This window comes from Haliotis rufescens, unplaced genomic scaffold, assembly GCF_023055435.1.
Source record: "Haliotis rufescens isolate VD_foot unplaced genomic scaffold, xgHalRufe1.0.p SCAF_6, whole genome shotgun sequence".
Lineage (NCBI taxonomy): Eukaryota > Metazoa > Mollusca > Gastropoda > Lepetellida > Haliotidae > Haliotis > Haliotis rufescens.
This window is the reverse complement of record NW_025964334.1, coordinates 43,943,915-43,961,825: the sequence shown is the minus strand read 5'-3', so window position 1 is coordinate 43,961,825 and position 17,911 is coordinate 43,943,915. Positions and strand designations below refer to the sequence as shown.

The 17,911-nt window shown below is 40.4% G+C and overlaps 1 protein-coding gene across 4 annotated transcripts in view; it reads left to right on the top strand.

The window, feature by feature from the left end:
* Positions 1-17,911, top strand: part of LOC124114609 (spectrin alpha chain, non-erythrocytic 1-like) — a 456,322-nt gene that overhangs the window by 217,676 nt on the left and 220,735 nt on the right. For all 4 annotated transcript variants that reach the window (XM_048385836.1, XM_048385837.1, XM_048385833.1 and 1 more), the window contains exon 9: positions 591-742. In XM_048385836.1, coding sequence (XP_048241793.1) covers positions 591-742 — 152 coding nt within the window. The remainder of the gene's footprint in view (positions 1-590; positions 743-17,911) is intronic.

Genomic DNA, 17,911 nt, shown 5'->3' with positions numbered 1-17,911 from the left:
GTCTCTCTGTGTGTGTCTCTCAAAAACACACCCAGCAAATCTCTCAGCTTCTGCCACTGGTATAATTCACATCAACCACACACACACAAACTCACATACACTCACAAACATCACACCCAGCAAATCTCTCAGCTTCTGCCACTGGGATAATTCACATCAACCACATGTATAGTCTGGAAGTTAATTTAAGGTACCGACGTTTACTACAATATCTGAAAAACTATCGGACCTACTCCAGTCAAAGTTGGTATGAGATTATTAAACAGTCATAAAATAACTGGAAATTACATTCAAAGACAATCGGTGCATGAGTAAAAAATCTGTCTATTTAGCTATCACTATTTTACATCAACAACCAGACCTGTTCGTCACGGGTGGAACGAGCTTTCATTGTACACTCACAAACAACACATCCAGCATACCTGTCAGCCTCAACCAAGGAGAGAATTGTCATTGCACACACACACCAGAGAACAGACTTCACCTCACAGTTACACCTAATTCAGGCAGATTAAACAACTTCCAAAACTTCCAGTTCTATCGAGACATATTGGTGAATAGCTTTATGTGTAGTCTGTTTAAACTTGTAGGTAGCAATGAAGAATCAACTGATAATTGATGGGTACACAGAGCCAATTATGAACCACAAGAGAAAAGAGCTCCAGAGAGAGGCTGTGGAACTAGCATCTTTCATCAAGCGCAGTCAAGATGTCACCACCTCACTGATCAGTATATGTCAAAGGTAAAGTTGCTCCCATGTCTACACAATATTACTGTCACATTAAAGAATGTGACAAGATGCACATATTTAAAGCATAGCCTAAAAAATGTTGTTTTTCAGTCATTAATGCTGAAAAAGAGAGCTGTTACCAATACGTGTTCATGACTGTGACTTAATGGGAAGAATGGAAGTCACTGTAACATGATATTAAACAAACTTATGTTGAGTCAATTCTCATCACTACCTCAGCAAATGAATCTTAATAGTTTGTGCATGAGTTTATTACTCCTTGAAATCTACAAATGAGGTTCATGATGTTATATTTCCTAAAAGCCCATCATCAGATCTCATGACAGTATTTGTGACCTGTAGGTGTGAGATGTGACTGGTGAGTAAACACAGTGCCTGCTGGAGGAGACACATTCTGTATCTCACATGCAGTATTCAGTATACCATAGTATACATAGTGTGTCATGTACAATATACAGTATATCACATTCAATACATAGTGTGTCATGTCCAATATACATATATCACATTCAATACATAGTGTGTCATGTACAATATACAGTATATCACATTCAATACATAGTGTGTCATGTCCAATATACAGTATATGACATTCAATACATAGTGTGTCATGTACAATATACAGTATATCACATTCAATGCATAGTGTGTCATGTCCAATATACAGTATATGACATTCAATACATAGTGTGTCATGTACAATATACAGTATATCACATTCAATGCATAGTGTGTCATGTACAATATACAGTATATGACATTCAATACATAGTGTGTCATGTACAATATACAGTATATCACATTCAATGCATAGTGTGTCATGTCCAATATACAGTATATGACATTCAATACATAGTGTGTCATGTACAATATACAGTATATCACATTCAATACATAGTGTGTCATGTCCAATATACAGTATATCACATTCAATACATAGTGTGTCATGTACAATATACAGTATATCACATTCAATACATAGTGTGTCATGTCCAATATACAGTATATCACATTCAATACATAGTGTGTCATGTCCAATATACAGTATATCACATTCAATACATAGTGTGTCATGTCCAATATACAGTATATGACATTCAATACATAGTGTGTCATGTACAATATACAGTATATCACATTCAATACATAGTGTGTCATGTCCAATATACAGTATATCACATTCAATACATAGTGTGTCATGTCCAATATACAGTATATCACATTCAATACATAGTGTCTTGTCCAATATACAGTATATCAAATTTAATATACTCACACGCAAAAGAAACGGAAGTCAAGTATGCAGTATACATGTTATTTATTTTCAACAGTAAAGACAAGAAATACTAATAGTGCAAGATTGACAAAAATAAAAACAAAGATTTGACTGAAGACAGTTTAATGGATTAAAAGGCAGATGACATAATTGTTTTTTTAAATGTTAAGGGCTTACACAGTTTCGGGTCAATACCCAAAATGTCAGTCAATACCTGGTGTGACCACCATTAGCATTGATCACTGCCACACATATCCTGTACATTGAGTGGATCAGATGATTTGTGAAGGCCCTAGGGATCCTCCTGCACACATCCAGAGCAGCTGTGCGTAGTTCATCCGCAGTTGTAGGGACTGGGCGCACATTGTGCAGATGTCTTTGAACCTCATCCCACAAGTGTTTGATGGGGTTCAGATCAGGGCTGAGGGCTGGCCACGGTAGAACACGGATGTTGTGTTGTTGCAGAAAGGCCATGGTAGCTCTGGCAACATGGGGACAAGTGTTGTCCTGCTGAAAAATGTGTTGTTGATGTTGTGCAAAAAATGGAACAACGTGGGGTCTGATCACTTGGTCGATATACCACTGAGCAGTAATGCCGAGTCCCCGACCTTGACCAACATTCAGAAAGCACATGGGTCCATGTCTTGCATTTAGTCCAATCCTTGCCCATATCACGACGCTAGGTCCACGCCATGGATCCCTTTCCACAACGTTTCTGTGAGCGAAACGACCACCTCGACGCCGCCAAATTCTGACTTTTCAAACTGCATGGGAGACACAAAAGCGACTTTCATCAGAGAAGATTACACACCTCCACTCACGATGACGCCAATTGCGATGACCCTGTGCCCACTGAAGTCGTGCTTGTCGATGCCATGGTTGGAGAACAGGACGATGTGCTGGTCGGCGACATCTGAGGTTGTTGGAATGGAGACGTCGGATCACAGTGTCCCGGCTAATGTGTCGATTATGTGTTCCTATGGTCTGTCAAGCACTTTCACTTACAGTTTGGAACGGATGTCGCTGGTGTTGACGGGTAATCTGCCGATCTTGTCGAGGTGTGGTGACCCTAGGACGACCGCTCCAAGGAAGGTCATCTGTGGTATGTGTGGCATTGTATCAATGCAGGAGACGGTAAATTGTGGTAATGTTAACGTTGAAATGACGGGCAACATCTTGGACAGACTCTCCAGCTTCCAAACGTCCGATAGCCTGGTTTCTCTGAATTTGAGTTAGGCGTGGCATTGTTGACCAAGGAGTGGTAGGTCCAAGAATCAGCCACAGTTTTATACCCAGTACAGTTTATGACAGTTCGTGCATTTTCGATTTCATGAGAAATGGGTGCATGATAGCCACATATTCATTGAAATGGTGCGCTTTGGCGATTCGTTTTTTATGTTGCGTTTATACTCGGGGCTTCCAAAATGCAACCAAAAATATTGATAACACCATCAGGCTTCACTACATGCTAAAACACGTATCAATTTATGGTTCCGTGTTTGTTACCTATTTGCTTAAAACCACTTGCGTTTCTTTTGCATGTGAGTATACATAGTGTGTCATGTACAATATACAGTATATCATATTTGTGGCTGAGAAGGAATGAAACAGCAAACATGCAGGCTCGCTCGCCTGTTTTTCCCGCTCGCCTGGGTTCCACAAATTTCATGTCTTCAGGTTTCATTTCTAACCCACATTTTTCTAACTGTATTTTCATATTCTTTGGGATCTAATGTTTCAATCTGGCAGTAACTGACCATGCCATTTGAAAAAGCCACCTTCTCCCGGACATATTTGTTTGGGGTCGTTTACGCCTGACTGTTGCAGTTCTTCTCGCCTCTTGCCTTGATTGACAGGTCCTATGAACTTTGTTTTTGATCCTACTCTCCGTTTATTGGGTACTGACTCTGTGGGCGAGTCAAGTTATGTGCATAAATTAAACAATCACCTGGTTCATGTCACGTCACTCAATCTTGTCATTTTTGTTTGCTTTGAAATATACAACAGTATTTGGTAAAACTATTATAGATAACACATTTTCGTTGTCAAATTTAATTATAAAGTTTGACTGTGTACTTTCTTCAGTTCATTTAAGTATGAAACGAAAAATCGATGTGCAAACCTTTTACAAGAATCCACTACTCGCCTCATGTCTGTCATCGCTCTGTCATCTGTCAATCATCCTAAACATTTACATTTTCAACATCTTCTTTTGGACCACCCTAAAGTCTATATCTAGAACTTTGCATAGATGATCTGACATGAAATATATGACACCTAGGCAGACATGTTTAAATGGTATATTGGCCTATTACCACACCATTTTAGCATATATCATCATGAAATCTGATATTCAGAAGGTATCTGAACATGCCATTCTATTCATTCTGTCATTTGTTTTGTCAAGATCTTGATTACCTTAGTGTAATGTGTAAATATTCTAGAATATTAAGATAAGCTACTGAGCCTTGCATGAGCTCTATAATTCTGGCAAATACCCTATCTCTATTACATCAAAGCCATTATCCCCTATTTTAGCTTTCATCACACTATAAAATCTTCCGATTTTCAACAGAAGTAATCTGCACTATCAACTCTATCCATAATTAGTTGTACAAGTAATAGTATCTTGCTACCGACACCTCATGTGCATACCCCCCATGGAATCCCACCCCAGGCCGTGCAGACCCATTTAAGCCAAGTAGGCATCGAGTCGTTCTCAATTACCCATCACTTTCATCAATGGCACTGATGCAACTTGATGGAAGATGGAAACCGTGATGCATAGTTATTTTCGACCATGAACAAGACGACCAACACAGGCACCACGTCCCATTAGTGCAACAATTACGTATACCAGTTATGACTGTGGCAGACCTTCAGCTTGGTCTATTACCCAGACAAAACAGCAGGCTGGGACACTGACAGAAGTTGACCACCGGACTGCACATGCTACATGTGTAAGCCTACTTCTACACAAATCTTTGGCCAGTGTTGGACACAGGTAATCTGATTACAAGCAACAGAGGGGACAAATTTGGCAGAAGAGGAAACAGCTGAAATTGACTGTCAGGGAACCCCATCATTTGATGATACCTATACACCAAATATGATTTTCTTGATCCAACTACGATGTCATCTTGTTTCCTGGTGCATCTGACCAAATCAGATATCAAGTCACTACATGACATTTATATCGGTGCCAGATTCTAGATTGGACTAGAATATGACCTTTTCTCTTTCAATATGTCAGTTTATTTCTTTAAAATAGTGAGTGCAAAAGTGGGATATAGAATTTAGTAAGTTTTCACAATGATATATTGAAAAATTAGACAGCCAATGTTGCTTGTTTATGCGACCAAATTTGATATTTTGATAGTTTGATAGTTCTACGTAAAACCCAGATCAAGTTCCATAGGTCAATATTGGTCAGTATCAATAAGGTGAGATGCAACTAATCTGTGACTGGTTACTGGATGATAATGGGAGAATATTAAGATTGTTGTAAGATTGGATGATTAGTTTGATGACCAGCAAAATTGACCATTGATGAAAAGGTGAAAGACTGGTTTCTAGGTGATAACTTTGCCAGAAAGCAAATACTGATGGATTTAACCAAATTCAATTTGCAGGCATTTCATATGTAAAGGTAAGTGAAATTCAATAATAAACAAGATCAACAACTAGCTGAAATGCTCACATGGCAATACCTTAAGTGGCCAATACAGCAATACAGTTTCATTTGAAAAAGAATTCAATTTTAACCCAAATTAGTTAAACTGAGGGGCAAAAGAAACAAGATCATATATATAAGTGAAATGCATGGGGCTTGCATGAAAGTCAACTTTTACATGGAATGCATGCTTTTCTGTTGCGTTTTTGTAACTTGATTCCATACATGTACTACAATATTGAAAACCAAACTTTACTTGTTAAATACACTAAAATATTGGTGTCACAGGAAGTTTTGTTGTTGTGTAGTTGTACCTTGCCTTATTGTCGCCAACTGGTGTATTAAAGTCTATGTTATATACGTCCAAAAGTGGAATATTAGACTGCATTTCCTACAATGAATTTGAATTGAAAGAAATTGTACATATATTAGTATCCAGACTATCCTTAATACTATTCAGACTACCCTTACTATTTTACAACTATTAAGACAACCCTTTCTTATATATATAACTGAACAGGCGCTTAGTCAGCACTCAAAGAATACTTCTACATGGTTTTATTTTTTAGGTATAAATTTATTTATAACTTATAAAATTAAAATTAAATTTGCTCAATAAACAACTGCTGATGGGATCTATCTTTAACAATTAATAAATAAGCATTTTCAGCACAAATTTACAACATTTCAAACATGGTAGGGGTCATGTGGTTACAAATTCATTTCTTACCCCAGTCTTCATTGAATGAATCTATTGCACAAAATTACCCAGTCACAGATTACTTTGAACAAACTGTTGCAGGAATGAGTGATGGTTAAATAGACACAATAACATTTAACAACAGATCTTTCAATTTTCAGTTACATAAAAAAAATAGTATTCTAGTAGTTTCTTTTGCCCCTCAGTTTAGTATAGACAGATTTAAATACAGGGGAAAGTTGCTAGCTTGGTACAAGCAACTTGGTCAGGCTTTGGGTGGTCATAAGTGGAACAAATGACTGCAGTTTAGAATGACTCCAATAAGATTTCTGGAATAAAGTAAAAAATCCTTTGCTGATTGCTTTGTGCACCTTTGCCCCTGTCCAAATAGGTTATCTCGATATTGTTTGGTATGAGATCATATTAACATGCGGTGTTCATTGCCTTGGTAGGCAGATAGCATGACTATGATTAGGAAAAAGCAAGACTATTGATGGTGCAAATTAGTAAGATGAATGTGTTGTATTTTGTGTATAATTCAAACTGATTTGAGGGTGTTGTCCAGATTGGACCATCTGTTTGCTGTAAACAGTGCTTCTCTTTGCTGCCTCACTGACTCTGTCTGGTACTGGCAGAAACAAGCATTAACATGTGATTCATTTATTCAAGCATCTTTGGCAGCTCATTACTTTTGTCAGCTCAGTGTAATTGGGGATTTGACATAATGCTGCAATACAAATCACTGCAGTAATGGCAACAACTGTAATGGTTGCCAGCTAGAGTGAAAGCCAAAGATGGTGTAAGAAGAAAGGGGAGTCACTCTGTATGAACTAACAGCAGTACCAGTCAGCAGGTGGTCTTTATCCAAATGTTATGACTCCTGAATCTACTCCATATCTTCTGCAAATGGCTTCCTGACCTCATTCACAGTTCAATCCCTTTAAATGGGGAGAGAAGATTTAGATGCAATGCATTCATCTATGGACACTAAAGATTCAGACATGGACGTTTCTTTCTCACAAGGACTGCAGCTAGAGTAAATGTTATGTTTTTAGTAGATAAGTTACGTGCTCTCTTCACCCTGACCCAGCACATTATCACTCCCTTCTCCTGACACTTTTCACTAAGTAGGATACATTTGGCCCAATGTCTACTGTTTCCTCCTGGTACACTAAGCAAAAATTACAACAAACTTCTCTGGGAAAACAAAGGTTAGGATTACTCTCACATACCATATTCAAACTGGAAATATCACTTGTTTTCTGAAACAGTAGATTATCCAAGACACAATGACTCAGTTTAACAACATCTGCAACAAGATAGCACCTGACACATCGCACAACATGCACAAGATACAAAAGGAAATGAGTGTTACAAGTTTGAAAAAAATCCTCTTTGTTACATAATCTCTGTTACTGCTGGACCTACATGTACGTAATGTCTTACTGATATTCACTCACTATTCTCTCTTTGCAGTCATCACCTCATAGGGAACTTCTTATTATATAGTTCAGTGGACTGGGAAAACAGGAAAGATTATTTCCTTTGTTATTGACTTTTTGGTTTCTTGTGTTGACATAAAGTACATGTAGGCACAAACTGATTGTAATAGCATTGCTACTACATGTACAATATAAACAATCCCATACAAAAACTAAATATCAATAAGCTGACCATTTTTTATGTAATTGTCTTCACTTCACAATACATGGAGCTGTTTGAATACCGGGTGATACCATATGACACAGGCAGTGTATGCAGTCATCATTAGTTATGGGTGTTTTGATGTGCACACCCTCTGTGACCAACATCAGAGGATCATATGTATAGAATGTGGTGTTAAGAAGGCTCTGCAGATGACCATATAAAGCATATAGGTAATCATTCAGTGATATTTAACAAAAAGATTGTTGCCATTTTTAAACAGCTTCTCGTAAGATAGTTGTAGCATGTACAGTGCTATGTTTGGGCCGATAGGGGTAACTGACAGGGTTAGACAGTATGGGTAGCATCCCAAATGAACACAAACAGTTGTGGGGTGTGAGGCTGATGATGTTTATGGAGTACATACGTATGTACATATGTCAGCTCGAAACAATGAAGTAACCACATAAACCATTATAATATAGAATCTCATATATGTGTACAATAACTTCCCTTTGTAATTATAAACCTATATAGAAAAGCACATATTTGTACAATGCATCAAGATACAGAGCTACAAAAGAACAATCTGTATTAAACTTGAGGTATTATTACAATAACATGGAACACAGAATACACAGAAAGTATCTGATGTGATATGACATACTACACTGGTCAAGCCCATGCTGGTAACACCGTTATGAACTGTAGCTGGTACACACACACTCGGCAAATGTTGCCAGTGACACCTCTGCATATAATTAATAAATATGTATGCAGATATATCAAACATACAACGCTCAAACATCTGAACTTACCCAGATACATCAATCAAAAGTATATATGAGATACATTATATTTCTAATCAGTCAAATCAGAACTGCACTACACAACCCATCACATTAAGTAGAAATCATCATTATATACAACATCCTGCAATACATTATCAACTAACCGAAGTATGAATGAATGTCATGTCCATCCAAATCCTCACATGATGAGAAACTGACTCAGGATCAGCAATAGATAAACAAAAAGAGATATTCCTTCCTTGAGACGTAAAGTAGAAACTAATTATAAAATGTATACAATCTAAACATTTGAAGTTGTAGCTGTGGGCAGCTTGGTCTATCAGTGAGAAAATAGCCTGGGCCGGTGCACGCTGGGGCAAAGAGTGCTGAAAGTCAAAAGCATGCAGTATGACATGAGATGGAGGTTAAACTGAGAGAAAGCTTACAGAATGGATGGAAGGGTGGATAGATGGATCTAAATACATAAGCCTGCAACTTCTGTCATGATCCCCGCCTTGCACTGATTGTGATGCTTTGTCCCTATGTACCCTGCCAACATGCCCTACATTCCTCCCACATACATGTAAAACAATTTGATGTGATATTATTGAAATGTAGTCATGTTCGAAACCGTTTGCTTTTTATTCTTCTCTACACGATCCCACCATTTGGACTTTGAGCGTTGTTAGACAAGCTTTGTTCTCAATGACTTCAAGGTTAAGCAGGTGGTAAGTACTTGCTATACAAACATACTTAGTACATTATTTTTTATGTCTGCAGAATTGCATGTTTAAATCTTGTTGCAGAGGGTGTGCAAGTTGTGTTGAGGACCCCCTCGACTTTAGCTAGGTGCTAACAGTGTCTGCTGCCTCTTTGTTCACAGAATCTAAGGCTTATTTGCAGGCATGCCAGAAGAGAGGGCAGAGCAGCACATACAAAATTTTTACTGTGGCTGACAATCACCCATGACCACCTCGGATGTCTTGCCAGTTGTGATGACTGTTTCACCTACTACGTCTACCTCTGCAACACCTGTTACTAAACATCTGTGACCCTTCGGCAGATGGGGTAGATCAGGCATGCATGGTTAGCACCCTTTCCATCTTCTGGACTTTGCATTAATCATCCGACACCTCCAACCAGACGTCATTTTCGTTCATCAACAAGGTGTTCCCAGGCACCTCAACATTCTTCATGGAATCGTCCTCCATCCCCTCAGACACATTCTGTCTGCACAGGATGCCACACTTGTCAATCATGCCTGGCATTTGTGCCAGCCATTCACTGGTTCCTTGCTCAGATACGTTTCAGTCACCTCAACCCAGAGCACCTCAGATGTCTCCTGCTACTGCAACCTCAGCTCCTCTTTTTAGTCTACGCCTTTGGTGCTTACGTCTGTGCCTCAGACGCCATTGCCATTCTCTTCCACCAGCTGATTTATGTTCCTTTACTCCTTACAATGATGAGGGTCAACTCAACCACACTGAATCCATTAGTCGTCTCGATGATGACAGTGCTTGCTGTATGGTGTCCAACCTCCCCTTCGTTTGCCTCAGAAGTGTTGACCTTCCCCGTCAGTCTTCAGCATGGTGAGCACCTGTGATTGGCTCCATAGCTTCATGCCTGGATGTGTCCTTCACTGGCCTTAAGAAACTGAAGCACCTGACCTTAAGACTCATGCTCATCCACTCACTTCAGTTGTTTAGCAGGGTCCTCTGCTCGATGACAATGTTCTTTAGATGGGCAAGAATCTCCCTCATTCACTGTTGATGACAGAGATATGTCCTCCATGGATACTGCCATTTGTCACTTGCTCATGCCACACTCCCAAGTAATGGTGACGAATCAGCCACTGATAGATCATCCCACAATGTTGCATGATGCTCGTCACGACCTTGTAATTCCAGCAACAACTTGCCACTTCTGTTGCTCATCTGGCGCATGCTCCTTGTACCTGCACTTTACTTCGTGGTTTGTTTGCTTGTTTGTTTGTTGCTTAACATCGCACTCAGCAATATTCCAGCTGTATGACAGAGGTCTGTAAATAATTGAGTCTGGACAAGACAATCCAGTGATTGATATCGTGAGCATTGATACATGTAATTCGGCAAGCGGCCCCCCGATCCCATCAGTCTCCTCTAATGGCAAGCATTGTCGCCTTTTATGACAGGCATGGGTTACTGAAGATCTATTCTAACCCGGATCTTCATGGGTGTTACTTCATTGTTGTGAATACCCAACTCAGAGTTTGTAGTAATCTGTGTGCACAATGCAATTCCCAATGCAGCCTTTGTCAACTTCAGCTCTTTACAACAATGCCATCCGTTGTGTACAGATTGATGTCAATTCTTAGATACAGCATCAAGTGATTGTTCAGCTTTTGCAGTTAACTGCCAAACAATTTCAGATGAATTGAATGTCTGCAACAGAGTCTCCTTGACAATGTTTAGCACCTTTCACCTTCTTATCGTCCTTTGAGCTGGGTCGCCCATCTTCCAGACCAGCAAGCAGCACGCATGAGTTGACCACTGCTTGTGCTACAACCTCGAGTTTGAGACCATCATTCTGGTGATAACTCACTGGACGTTGCTCCTTCAGCAGAATCAGATGCGCAGACCACTCATGGACTGTGTTTCAAGTTCTGCAAATGGTTTTTGTTTGCATGCAGTGTTTCAGCTTTTTGTTAAAAAAAAGAAACAAGCAATAGTGTGAGACAGGAAATATGAATTAAATATTAAATTAAATGTAAAATTACATTTTTTGTGTTTGTTATGTGTGAAACACCAGGTATATATATGTGGTAGTTGGGCTAAAAATAGATCGTAATTTATCGGGTAGTATGGCGGTAAGTTTAATTTTAATGTACAGTAAGGGTTGTAAATTATAGGGCTTTGTAGTGCTTCAGCAGGGCTGGTGGAAGTCGTTATCTATTTATTACTCACGTTTGGCAGTAAAATTGCATTGGAATTCCCTATGACGGTTGCGAGGTCCACATGTCTTCCTGCCGTAGTGTGTTTCTGGATCTAGGTGGCGCTGAGCACGCTATGTTAGGAATTATCATTTGACCAATGGGAAGTTTAGAAGATTGTATGACCCGTGACCTATGAATATGGTTAGCTCCGTGGGTATAAAAGCCTGATACGACCGAGATTAGTTGTCTGAAGTTTCGGGTATCCCGACAAGTAAGTCCACAACACCCACTACGGGGGAACATCCCTCTAGGCAATAAGGTTTCCTTATGACTAGTTTTAGGTGTAGGTTTAGTTTATGTGGTAGTCAGGTGGGGGAAAATTAGTTGTAGGAAAAACATGTAGAAATAAGGACTTGGAGAGTAGGTTGGAGAGTAAGAAATAAGTTAAAATGTAGGTTTTGTAAGGTATTTATTTAGTATAGTTATTGGAATAGTGGTGTGGGGGAGAAGTAGGTGTAGGAGAAAATAGGCAGTAAATTAGACAGGTAACAATAAAGAAATTTAGGTCAATAGTAAAAGTTCAATTTTGTGTGAGTGTTTTCTTTTTGTATTTTTCTGATTTACTGTTACTTTGTACATTTTTTTAAGTTTAATAAATCATTTAATTTATGATTTTGTTTTAGTTTTGTTTTGGCAAAGTTGAGAACCTGACCAACCATAGAACCTCAAGAGAGTACACTGTTCATGACTGATCACAGTAGAACACAACGCAAAGTCCGAAATTATATGAACTTAGTACTCTCCGATTACAATCCTGTCACTGGGCAGCCCGCCAGAGGGCGCCTATTACATATATATATATGTTATATTGATTTGGGATTAATGTTCAACATATTGGTTTGGGAACTTCTAACTGTTGTTCTGTTTATTCTATCAATGTCAAATGATTCCTAACCAGGATATAGTGCCCCCTGAAAAGTCAGGTGATAAGAAATATTTCCTGATGCCGACTGACTGCTGCCAGTGATTCCATTCATATCTGTTGTCAGTTGGTTTTGTGTGTCAGGTGTTGCAGCACCCCACTGAGCCTATCTGCACCACCCTTCTCCCAATCTGGTCACCAGCATGTTTGTTGGAGGTAATACAATCTGTCTGTTTGATGTGCAGTGTGTATAATGCCAGTATTAATTGTTGGAGAAAGCAGCCACATGGAGCCTACCTCTGTGTATTTACTAATGACTTGTACAGGTGGAAAAGACTGGGAATAGAGCTCATCTCTTCAAAATAGCACACTTGAAGTTGGTAATTGGGAAAACCTTATATATTGTAATTGCTCTGAGTAGGTCGAGAATCCCAGGAGGCTGTGTATGGATTAGTCTATTAGTCAGACTCCTGCTTGCTGGTGTATTGGCTGGCTCATACCCTCACTGCCGGCCATGGATTATCTCAGCTGTGCTAACAACATGTGGCTTCAATATTCCTACACACAACCTTTCTCTCTAGATATCTCAGCTGAGAACAGCATGCTTAACAAACTTGCAGCTTGATTGAGTAATGTAGTATTGTAAGTTACACATTGATATGTGAGATCCTGGTGCAGGTATAGCCTCTTGGAACTTGCAGAGCAGTAGAAAATCTGCAGGCTTGTGCCAAATGTAACATTACATATAGATACTGTTACCACCTACCACATGGCTCATGTTAACACGGACAGACACACACACAGAGGAGTACACACACTGCTCACACATGTAAATATGCAACATTTACTTTCAGCTAATGCATGTACAGTTGCTATTGTAAACAGAAGAAGTGTATTATTGATGGTCCTAGTCACCGTCACATATGCTTATTAGATCATGCGTCACATCAATTTTGCAACATAATTTGAATTCATCTTTGTATTCATCTTTATGTTATCTGATTACCAACCTGGCAACCTGCCACCAGTCTATGTGATTGTACTGGCAACCTGCTGTGGCCTTGTCTCCAGTCTCTGTGACTGTACTGGCCCTGTATCCAGACTGTGACTGTACTGGCCGTGTCTCCAGTCTCTGTGACTGTACTGGCCGTGTCTCCAGTCTCTGTGACTGTACTGGCCGTGTCTCCAGTCTCTGTGAATGTACTGGCCGTGTCTCAAGTCTCTGTGAATGTACTGGCCGTGTCTCCAGTCTCTGTGACTGTACTGGCCGTGTCTCCAGTCTCTGTGAATGTACTGGCCATGTCTCCAGTCTCTGTGACCGTACTGGCCGTGTCTCCAGTCTCTGTGAATGTACTGGCCGTGTCTCCAGTCTCTGTGAATGTACTGGCCATGTCTCCGGTCTCTGTGAATGTACTGGCCGTGTCTCCAGTCTCTGTGACTGTACTGGCCGTGTCTACAGTCTCTGTGACTGTACTGGCCGTGTGTAGAGTCTGTGTGACTGTACTGGCCATATGTCCAGTTTCTGTGACTGTACTGGCCTTGTCTCCAGTCTCTTTGAATGTACTGGCCATGTCTCCAGTCTCTGTGTCTATACTGGCCGTGTCTCCAGTCTCTGTGAATGTACTGGCCGTGTCTCCAGTCTCTGTGACTGTACTGGCCATGTCTACAGTCTCTGTGACTGTACTGGCCGTGTCTACAGTCTCTGTGACTGTACTGGCCGTGTCTCCAGTCTCTGTGACTGTACTGGCTGTGTCTCCAGTCTCTGTGACTGTACTGGCGGTGTCTCCAGTCTCTGTGACTGTACTGGCCGTGTCTCCAGTCTCTGTGAATGTACTGGCCATGTCTCCAGTCTCTGTGACTGTACTGGCCTTGTCTCCAGTCTCTGTGACTGTACTGGCCATGTCTCCAGTCTCTGTGACTGTACTTGCCTTGTCTCCAGTCTCTGTGACTGTACTGGCCATGTCTCCAGTCTCTGTGACTGTACTTGCCATGTCTCAAGTCTCTGTGACTGTACTGGCCATGTCTCCAGTCTCTGTGATTGTACTGACAACCCATCATGGTCATGTCTTAAGTCACTATGACTGTACTGGCCATGTCTCCAGTCTCTGTGACTGTACTGGCCTTGTCTCCAGTCTCTGTGACTGAAATGGCCTTGTCTCCAGTCTCTGTGACTGTACTGGCTGTGTCTCCAGTCTCTGTGACTGTACTGGCCGTGTCTACAGTCTCTGTGACTGTACTGGCCGTGTCTCCAGTCTCTGTGACTGTACTGGCCATGTATCCAGTCTCTGTGACTGTACTGGCCGTGTCTCCAGTCTCTGTGACTGTACTGGCTGTGTCTACAGTCTCTGTGACTGTACTGGCCATGTCTCCAGTCTCTGTGACTGTACTGGCCATGTCTCCAGTCTCTGTGACTGTACTGGCCTTGTCTGCAGTCTCTGTGACTGTACTGGCCGTGTCTCCAGTCTCTGTGACTGTACTGGCCATGTCTCCAGTCTCTGTGACTGTACTTGCCTTGTCTCCAGTCTCTGTGACTGTACTGGTCGTGTCTCCAGTCTCTGTGACTGTACTGACAACCCTTCATGGTCATGTCTTAAGTCTCTGTGACTGTACTGGCCATCCAGTCTCTGTGACTGTACTGGCCTTGTCTAGAGTCTCTGTGACTGTACTGGCCATGTCTCCAGTCTCTGTGACTGTACTGGCCGTGTCTCCAGTCTCTGTGACTGTACTGGCCGTGTCTACAGTCTCTGTGACTGTACTGGCCGTGTCTCCAGTCTCTGTGACTGTACTGGCCATGTCTCCAGTCTCTGTGACTGTACTGGCCGTGTCTCCAGTCTCTGTGATTGTACTGACAACCCTTCATGGTCATGTCTTAAGTCTCTGTGACTGTACTGGCCATCTGGACTTGTTCATGCCATGATAATATTAACTTTGGTAGTTCTTGTGGGATGCTGGTGGCCATTGGTGAGTGTTATGTAAGTCACAATTACTTGTTCTTGCCTGTAACATTACATTATTGTGTCTTTTAGTTCGCCAATTATCAGATAAGTTTGCTCAAAAACACTGAAGACTTTTCTAAGCTTATGTTATTGTCTGTAGACTACAAACTACAATGGAGATGAACTAACGAGTATACAGATTACCATATCAAATTCCCAGTAATTACAGGAGAAAGCAGGTTAAAAATAGGAATGTTTTGCCTTTGTATGTCCCTGTAGCACTGACTGTTGGAAAGTTGTGGTACAGTTACTCTGGTAATTATACAGGGAGTAGCAGAGAGCACATTTAGGTGTGCAAACTGACAAGCCACTTGCTGTGTCCATCACCAGACAGGCTGGAGGCTGAGTGGGAGGTGGCAGCCTAGTCACGGTAAAAAAGTTTTTTTGGAATAACAAAAGAATTAATCTTATCTCCAGCACACACATGTTAAGTTTACTGAATCAGTCAATGTTTCAAGGTGTCTGTTTCTCTTGTTCTGTTCAAAGAGTAAAGCAGTTTCCTGCATTTTTATGTCAGTTACAAGAAAACAATTTTCTAATAGTGAGTGAGTGAGTTGGGTTTACTCCCGCTCTTAACATTATTCTAGTTACATCACGATGTGTCAGCTTAAACTGTGAGGAAAGCCAGAAGTGATGCAGGCCTCGGACATTTACCACTTCGGTGAAACCCACAAGCATGGGTATGGTGCTGACAAACCTAGAAACATAATCAGGGCGAACCGGGATTCGAACCCACAATCATATGTTTCTGGCGTACCCAATGGACGCAACTCACAGCGCCTGAGACGACTGGGCCACCTGTGGCCCCTATTTTCTAATAGGAAGAAAAGTCAATATCATGTGCATAGAGTAAACCCCACTGAATTAAGATGTTGAAGCACACCACCTGCAACATGGAACTGGTGTGTGTGTTATTGATCCTTGTTATATCATATGTTAACAAAGGAAGCAGGGAAGAGCAGCACACATCAGAACCTTTCTTACAGCAATGTGAATGACATCTACTATACAAGACATAGTACAAACTGGTTTTCTTACACACCTGTGGGTGAGAAACCTATTTGAGATAACTGGTATCAAACATATGTGTGAGATCAAATTCCAGGCCCGTGATTGACTACTCCACGGTGATGACCTGAGGTCAGATTATGACGGACTACTTTCCAGATCAAAAGTCATTGATAAGTTGCTCATGCTTCAGTCGAATGTCCACCTACGTCTGTGTTGAACGTAATGGTTTTAGAGTGTTAATATATATATATTCCCGTGCTATGTTACATTCGCTAATCACAAGAACCGTAAAACATTCTCATTAACTTATCAAAGACAGCTTTATCTAAAAATCAAGCCATCATCTGAGTATATTACAATGTCTGTTGACACCACAACTCTCGTTATAGCGGGAGTAATTCGCGATAAACATTGCTGCCTGAAAACGTTTGATGTCCGAAAACAAATGATCCGATGATATATATGTCTATCCTCTTCAACCCTCACTTCGAAGTCGACTAAAATCCGAAATACTTCACGCACACTGAAAGTTTTGAATTCTGTTGGAAATTCCCTCTTCTGTGATATCATCCATTTTAGGCAAAGCAAAATTACTGTGTGTTTAAAAATCTAAATATCGGATATTTAGTCGAAGAATTGAATTTCAAAAATAGCATATTAGTGATCACGGGAATCTGTTTTTCACCAAAACACCAATGATAATTCTGAAACGTCGCCAAGGAGCCTGGAATAGTTTAGACTGTGTTGGAAAATACCCAAACAAGAACGCCGAAGTGCACTTTCCGCCATATTGGATAGTGTTGACAAAAATCACGTTTCACGCGGGTTATGAAACGCATATTAGATTACGTACATTTCAAACTGAGCTGCAATACCTGCATCCCTGAATTCCTCCTACATTTTAGAATCATGTGACAAATGGTCTTTGTCACCAATACAAATTATCCAGATGACATCAAGCGAAATAAATTAGGTGTGGAAACGAACACTGTGCTCGGAAAACTGTACTTGATGAAATGTAAACAAAGCAAAATTCAGATTTTACACACTCCCATTTTGAGAGATCAATTCGTCTAATTGTTGCATACATTGGCTTGAGAATATTCGTGGGAAGAGTATCGTAGCACGAATTATGGAATTAAAAATATATATACTACTCAAAAGAAGTTAAAGAACACCAGATATATAATACACGATTTAGCAAATTGGTCATGGCATTATGTGTTATAACATTAC